The sequence below is a fragment of the Stegodyphus dumicola genome, chromosome 7 (assembly GCF_044657685.1).
Source record: "Stegodyphus dumicola isolate Sdum_Otavi_A_Nest chromosome 7, ASM4465768v1".
Lineage (NCBI taxonomy): Eukaryota > Metazoa > Arthropoda > Arachnida > Araneae > Eresidae > Stegodyphus > Stegodyphus dumicola.
This window is the reverse complement of record NC_140774.1, coordinates 175,428,812-175,437,598: the sequence shown is the minus strand read 5'-3', so window position 1 is coordinate 175,437,598 and position 8,787 is coordinate 175,428,812. Positions and strand designations below refer to the sequence as shown.

The 8,787-nt window shown below is 30.4% G+C and overlaps 1 protein-coding gene across 2 annotated transcripts in view; it reads right to left on the bottom strand.

Moving 5' to 3' along the window:
• Positions 1 to 694: 694 nt before the first annotated feature.
• Positions 695 to 8,787, bottom strand: part of LOC118181844 (LIM/homeobox protein Lhx5-like) — a 425,656-nt gene continuing 417,563 nt past the window's right edge. For both annotated transcript variants that reach the window (XM_085821076.1, XM_085821078.1), the window contains one exon: positions 695 to 6,197. In XM_085821076.1, the coding sequence (XP_085677202.1) occupies positions 6,010 to 6,197 (188 nt within the window). In that variant the 3' untranslated portion in view covers positions 695 to 6,009. The remainder of the gene's footprint in view (positions 6,198 to 8,787) is intronic.

The following is an 8,787-nucleotide window of genomic DNA, read 5'->3' as shown; positions in this document are numbered from 1 at the left end:
AATCCATATGTTAAGTCCCGTTGTTTTTCCTGAACTACTGCGTTAGCAGAACTTGGAAGGCTTAAAAATGTAAGTAGCTTTCGAATTGTAGTAATTCGCGTTTTATTCTTGTTACTTAAAGTGAATATTGTTTCGAAATGTCCAGCTGTGGTAAGATAGTTTCCCCGCAAAGCGTGTTTCGATTTGCTAGAAAGTGGCAAGGAAAGGCAGGGTTGCCAGATTTGGCGCGAATTTGCTCATTTGGCGATATGGAATAGACGGAACGAGAACATTCTAGAACGAATTCTTATCTGTTTTCCCGAGAATGTTCTCGAAGGCAGATCAAAAGCTATATATACCCTGCCTGTATGCAGAGTAAAGAGTATCTTGGAGTATGCTAAGTTCAATATTAGTGTTGTGAGTTCAGAGATTAGCTTAAGAGCGACCGAACCGTGTCGGGAGTTGTACTTTACTGCTTTGCCGTGAAGCTGTCTTAACCGTTACAGCCTGATAGCCTGAAGACTGTGTTGCTGATTGTTTCAGCGTGTTTTTCAGAGATTTTTGACGACTGTAAGGCGTCTTTGGAACTGTACTGTGAAATAGTGACGAATAAATGAATAAATTGTGTTTTGATTCTTCATTAAGTGTTGACATCAGTCACTCCAAATTCACGAATCCGTAAAATGCAACAATATGAAATAAAGGCAACGAACACTGAGAATGTATTATCATTTTAATATATTTGCACCAATAAAATTTACATAACTTGCTCGCAAACAACCATTACACTGCAAGAAGGTTCGAAAACTTTAAAAAAAAAAAAAAAAAAAAAAAATCATAAAAAGAACGATAACGAAACAGCTTGTTATTATCATTATCCTTTTTTTTCTTTTGAAATAATTAATATACAAACAGTCGTCTTTGAACCAATCATATATTTTTCTTTATTTTTTATAAATATGGAACATTCACCTCCTGGAACTCCTATGGACGACAATGAAACATTAATGGCAACGAAAAGATAGCTTTCGTTTTATTTACATGTACAACGAGACAAAAATTGCCTCATAAATTCTTCACATTGTGCCTCCATTGTGAAGATGATAGAAGATTGCACTGAAGTCTTGGTGCTGAATCAATTCAAGAAATAGGAAATTACATTTTTCACACCGTTTTGGTTTCCGTAGTGCTCAGCAGAATGTCTTTACATACATCTTTTATATATTTTTTAGCAAACAATGAGTAACAGTTTCGTCTCACAGTTACAAATAAATAAAATATAATTGTGATGAGATATATTCTCTGTATTTGTAACTGGACCAGTTTGCCGAGGAAGAAATTCAATGCCAGAGATTATCAAATATAACAGCAGCAAAATGTTTCTTTAAGCTCTTAACAGTAGACGTATACTGTGGTAATTCTACAATAAAAAAAAGTTCTGAATTATAAAATTCTATTAATAAAAAGTTCTGAATTTCTGCATGAAGATTCATATTCAAGTATTTCTAATTTACGAGCTTGTCAAATGCACTTATATAAGTTAAATTTCTTCTTGGTATTTGTTATAATTGATATAATTTACTTAGAAGAGTTCTCTTATAATAGCAAATTTCTTTTTTCTTTTAAAATTTCATAAAAAATAAATTTTAACCACGAGCATATTAATGTACTGAAAAGAAGTAATAATTTTCATAAATAATTAAGTTGAAATATAATAAAATTTTGGCAAAGTAAATAAAAGGAATGATAGCAAAAGAGGAAATAAACATATGCGAAATATTTTCACAAATTGGTATTTTAATTTTACTTCGAAAGTTACATAATATTTATTCGTATGATAAGAGAATGCGAATTGAATTCGAAACTGCTTTTTAATAATGTTATTATTAGAGTGAATACAAATTTTTGGTAAAAGAATTAAAATTATTATTTAATTTAAGCCCCCAAAAAAGTATGAAATGACTTAAGAGGTCGAATTAACTGTATATAATTTTTTGTAATTTTTTGTAATTTTAATAACTTTTTGTGATATTCTAAAACGTCTGTTTCCTGTAAAAACTTGTATCACATAGAATTTTCAATTTAAAAAATATCTCTCATTTCATGCAAGAAAAATCAATTGATCAAAATAGATTTATAGAAAATGACATTAATTTATATTTACATTATAATATTTAATAATTCATAATTAATTTTTACATTAAGAGGCAGTTAGATATATTTATTTTTAGATGAATCTGATATTTCTAATTGTTTAAGATTGTTATTTTGAGTCGGAAATTCATTTAACATTTTTATTCCTTCTTTATACAGTTATATTTAATGTAACATTCTTATGGTTATTTACATGAAACCCCTACTTAGAAGTTACAGAAGTCCTTTTAGTGTGCAAAACTGCATGCAGAGAGGATGACTTAAACATCGACAATATATAACAGATGTGTTAAACGTAAGAAAATTTCACTGCATAGCTTACATAATACCCTTTTATTTTGTTTGGGGCTTCTAAATCACTATTTAGGCTGAATTATACTTGACATAACTACAGAATTTAAGAGTGCCAAAGTATTCTTATTTTAGTCACAAATGCTGTCTTTATGTAATAAGTGACTTATGTTGTTTTAAAGGAATTTATTTCATAATATTTACATACTTTAAGCTAAAAATTGATAGAATATGTAGCTAAATTCATTTAGCTGTTCTCTGCTGAAAGGAAATCCTGCCTTCGTTACCATCATTTAAAATTTTATTTTGCTTCAGAAGAATTACATTTTTAGAAGAAAAGTGCACTTTAAATATGTCTAAATATACTTAGTTTGGAGCTTAAAAAAATAAAACTATTGTCTAATATAGAAAGAAATTGCAAGCGATATAAACAAGATAAAGTATTTAAATTTAAGCTCTATTTTACATTAAAAATAAGTAAGTTAGAATTCTCCAGATGCATCCTATTCAAATAATCAATAATGTTTCATTAAACGAAAATTTCAACTGAGTAAAAGATTATTACAAAATAAAGAGTAGCAAAAATATAAGCAAATCAGGTGATTTTTCATACCTGAGTACAAAACATCGAAATTTTGCTCTGAGGTTTTCATTTCGTTTGAAGGAAAACTAATTTTGCTATATACTTGCCGAAAGTTGAAAGCGAATAAATATTTTTGGGGGGTTAAATGAAGGTGCAGAAAATAGTCTACTTAAGAAGGTGCTTTTTAGTATCATACCTAAAATAAGACTTCATTTTATCCAACGACTTTCGACAATATGGTAGATGAGCACACATCACTTTTGTCTCATTTAGAAAAATTGGCTGCTATTAAATCTTAAGTGCCTAAATGATTTTATGTTCCTGTAATTTAAGTGCTGTGGAAACAAAGTGTTTCGTGATTACTTAGCAACATAAAGCTGTAAAAAATTTTCCATGGGGAAGGGAAATAACTCTGAAAAACTTCGCAAAATCTAAGACATAAAAACAAAAAACAAAGAAAGAAAACCTCGGAAATACGCGAGAGACAATTCCAAAACACCAACCCACCTTCACCTTCCATCCATACCATCTCGCTCCAGAGCTATTAACAAAATTTCGAAATGTGAAAATCTTGGTACATAAAAAGGGAATAAAAAAATAAAATGGAACAACTGGGCGAAAATGAACTAGTGGAGAAAATGCTTCTTCGCGCAGTGCTATTTACTGTTTTCTAAAACTCCATCAATAGAAACAATACAGGACGATGGGTAAACTTTATATTAAACCCAGATGCACGACGCTTTACTCTACCTCAGGCAACCCCCAAACTGCAAAAACAAAGCATAAAACACAACAGGCAAAAATTGCAAAGAAAAAAAGTGCTGTAGCAATGCCTAGTTAGAAACCCAAACAGATGGTCGATTTTTCTCCCTGCTAGCTATAACAAAGCTGTACAACTACCCATACGGTATTAATATATATATATATATATATATATTTGAAGGTATGCATGTATGTGTAGGGAGCGTGGATGTATATACCAAAGCATAGCCCTAGGATGTTAGTACGGTTTAACGGTGAAACATCTGTGATGTTTCCCATCCTTGATGAACCATGCAGAGAGAATAATTTCGAACAAGCATCCCCCCTTCCCTCACGTATAGCTCCCCCCAAAACGTTCTTTGTTTTTCCTCCCACTCTTCGTTTTGTTTCTTTTGTTTTTATCTTCTTTTATTTTAAAGATGAACTAAAGCATAGCTCGTCTGTCCCGTACGTAATTTTTCGCCAGGGAAAGTTAACGGCCAAATCAGGGGGAAAGGTGGAGAAGGGGAAAAAATGTTTACTAAAATAATAATAATGAATTGTGAAATCCCTTTTCCAAGGCTGGTTTAGAGGGGTAGGAATTTTTGTCAGATGCATTATCGGAAGTCTAGAATTTTGCTCCTATAACAGATTGAGAAGGAGATATACGAGTTCGTATATTTTTCATCCATTCTGACAGATTCAAATTAACTAGATGAGCTAGGCAGCTATTTTACTGTATGGAACTGGAAACTTCAAAAGCCAGTACGAAGTTTTGTTGTTCCAGCTAATTCTGTTACTTCAATAAATTTTCGAATTAAGTTTTGTAAACATATCAGTTTTATTTTCATATTCATAAAAGCTATAGCATACATCTTCACTGGACAATTTAAGAAAAATCTTTCAGCCTGTGGAGTATTTTTTAAAATAAAAATTATTAGCACTAATGAGAATTAATTTTATTCAATTCTCATTTGAAAATGCTTTAAATTAACTCTTATTAATTAATGAGAATTAATTTCAAAATTAAATGCCAGCATTAATTTTGAAATACCAGAAATATTTTAAATTTATATTCTTTGAATTAATACTTCGAAGACGAAAGTTTGGAATAAATGTACACATTTGAGGAACTGGAAAAAATACATTTTTTTTGCGATGCCATCATTGAAATTCAATTACTTGCCTTTAAAAATCTACCTCAGCATTTAAATTTGAAGAGTATCCAAAATAAAACCCACTCGAGTATAAAACTCCCCTTTTATTTTAGTAAAATTTAAAGATAAAGAAATTTAAATGAATAGTTGATGACAGCATGTTTTTCTGTTTAGGATTAATCTTATTTCTAATTAAAATGAAAGTTAATCTATCTAATTAAATACAATATTTTACTATGCTATAGAATATTTCTATAGTAATTTTTTTCCTCTAGTATGTATTTCCATACCGTAGTAAAATATTTTCTATACCACAATAGACATTTCTATGTCATAATAAAATACAATAATTTGCTATAATAATATAAAGTACACTGACTAATTTTTGTGGGTTATTTGATAAGTTAATAATATTTTAGGGTGCGATTTAGTCTCATTCCATACTGAAAGCTTGTTTTCTTTCACAAAAACAATTTCGTATTTACTTTCTTTAACCATATTGTAAGCATTCTTTTGCATTCGTAAAAATCACTTTAAGTCATTACCATTTTACTTAAATTTATATACATTTCTAAATCTTGTTTAATATTCATTTATCCAATTTTGAAAATTAAGTTCTGATTTCAATTAAAAAGTTCTTTCTATTAATAAATATAGAAAGGCAAGTTTTCACGAATCTTCATAACGAATTTATTTTCAATAATTTTAAATCATTATTTTGCAACTAAAAATGGCAAACTTATAAAACTCTTCTTCAAGATTTAAAAATTTGTTGATTACGTTTATCGCAAAACAGACATACATTAAATAAAGCAATTTTTTTTTTTAATTGCTGCTTATATTTAAATAATCTCTGGCATAACATGTACTCGATGCTACAAAGTCTTCGACTTTTTGAATCTTCTGATTGCTCCATATTCAGTTAAACAAATAATTACAAACTGAATGAATTTATTTCTTCTCGGCTTTTTCCTGAGGTCCAGAGACAGTTCTGCTTTCGTCTGTACAACATTATGATTATAGTTAAGACAGATGGGCAATGTCCTAAAACATTCAGCTTCATTCAGACGATATTGACACAGGCGGTGCCAGGTAGGCGTGCCGTCACCAAACTTGAGTCTCGGAGATAGCCGGATGACCACCGAGATTGCCCGGAAATCCGGCAGAAGAGGATCGGGGCGGACCGTATGCGTCCGACGCTAAGCTGAGAACGCTGTCTGGGCTGGACCTCTGTGACATGAGATCCCCGTGTGGTGTCAAATATGGAGCATCTGCACCTAAATTTACAGGACCTGCAAAGAAAAATAAAAAAAAACTACAGTAATGTAAATTATATATAATTCTTTACAAATTTCTGTTCATAAGAAACAGGTTTCATCACATACGTCAAATCACTGAATCGTTGCACAGACAGCTCAAATCACTTTCGACATTCATTTTCTACGTAAATACAATTGAGTTTCATTCGCGTGAGAAAAATATAAGTTTCGATAATATACTTTTATGATAAAAAATATTTCTTGTAAATTGTTTTTTCAAGCATTAGATTTTTTATTTCGACATTAAATTATTTTTTCGATTAAAATGAAGTGACAAATAATTCTTTTACAGATTGGAGAATAAACACTTAGATTATAAAGAAACCTCTGTTTAGCATAAATTATGAATAAAATTCTATTGGTTTCTTTTAGGTGATCGGACACAGGTCTCTTTCTTCAACAGCAAAATAGTTTTCCTGTTTATTGCTTTCAATATAAAAAAACTGTTGCTTTTCACATTTTTGCTCCTGAAGAAAAGGAAATCTGTATGATTGCCCTCGAAATCGATATAGTTTTGTTCAAAATCTAACTTAAACTAAGATTATTTTATTGCCTAATTTTAAATTATTTTCTATTTAGATAACATAATTAAGAATATATTGAAAACCGAGACTTTTTTGTCCAACTCAAAAGATTGAAGCAGAGTAAAAGAGAAACAAAATCTGAGATAAAATGATGGTAGTCAAGTTAGGATTTTTTAATGCGAGAAAATGATTACAAGCAGTTTTAAGGATCCAAAAACTAAATCATACAAATACAAAAACAGTGATCGGAAGATTTCGAAGAATATCCCTTATCTCACATTATATCTTATTTATTTAAACTGCTCCTGTAAAAACGTTTTGACGTGTCTGTCTAAACAAGCTTTTTCTAAACAAACAGTTTTTAATGATTTCAGGTAACTAATCCTTTGATTACTCGATATTAAGATGATTGAAGCCCCCAATAAGCACCGTATTCCCTTCCTCATTTTCCTATTAATTGACCACGTAAAAACTGGGAAGAAAATGTTCTAAACAGACGTCTCAAATGATAAACATAACACATTTAAAAACACACATAAAGACAAAATAATATTATTGCGAACTGAAGTGAATTTAAACTGGGATACAATGACGTCAGCTTCTAGAATGTATGTTAATTAGAATTAGGTTTTTAGTTTGGAACGAGAAAGAAGGTTTGGTTCTTGTGATGTCTGTCCTTATATGTATTTCGTGGGCTTCAATGAAGTGATTCCATGTTTTTTTGGGATGGCTTTTGTCTTTCTGGATTTACAAAACCCTCTGCATCATGTAGATGCTAACCCATGAATTAATAATCATCTTTTTTTTTCTCCTCAACATAGAAACTTGGTACCTTGGCGGGATGGGTGTTTTTGAATTTAGAGTTTTGAAGTTTGAATTATTCTCTGAAGGGATTTGAAGGCATTGAAAGCATAACGAAGCGTACTGAGAACGTCATTTACTCTCAATCTGACGAAAGTTGAAAATGAACTGGTTATCGACGTAAATGAAATTTTCATTTCAAATATTATTATATTATATTCCATAATATTGTATTATATATTTCAAAGGACTTTCAAAGGCCAAAAAAACATGCTAAGGTGATTTTAATTTTTATGTCATGGATTAGATCCTTTTGCTTCAGCCTTTTGTATATAGAACAAAGTTTCTGATTGCATTATTCAACTGTTATCTAGAATAGGGGTTCTCAAACGTTTTTGCTCCCTCTATGCCTTTCACGATTGTTATAAAATGACTCCTTTTTCCTAAAACTTGAAAAATATGTATGCATTTATTTAGATTTAGATTATTTTAACATGTTTTATTAATTAATTTTAAACGCGTTTTGTTACTAATTAAACAATAAAAAGTGTAGAAAATGCTGATAAATACCAAAACTTGAATAAATGTAATTTTTTTTATATTCATAAATTAAATACGGAATAGCTAAAAGGTTGCAAGCAGTCCCTCCTTTCTGACAACCCATATCTAAAAGATGACTGGGATATAATCTTTCAGAATTTGTAAGGGACCGTGCACAAAATGAGATGTAGATTCAGAAAAGGTTACACTATCAAAATATTTTCTGAAAACATCTAGGCCTGCTTGAACACTCATAGCAAATTCTTTCAGTTCCTTCAAGGTATAAAATTTCAAAGATACGGGTATTTTTAGATGGCTTTCCATAAAATGCCAAATTTTTTTACTAACTTTTTTTGTCTCTTGCAGCAAAACTGTCAGCACTTTGAAACGTGGTGTTAAACCATTTGTTGGTGTATTTGATTCTGGACACACTTAAAAAAGTGCCTTTGTCATTTTTTTTTCTTCAGCTCTTCCGTGATGGGTGTACTTAAAAAGTACAGAATTCATATATTTTCATATATTAAAGTTTTTATATAAACATGCTGTTTTATAGGTTTTTGCTTGTGAAAAATCTTAAATCAATGTATTTTAGGCCGCCCATTGGTACAATGGTTATGAAAGGCCTACTGTGGTACCGAAGTGCCGGAGAAGGCCTAGATGTTTATAAATAAATGTATAATGTCTTTGTGGCATGGAAG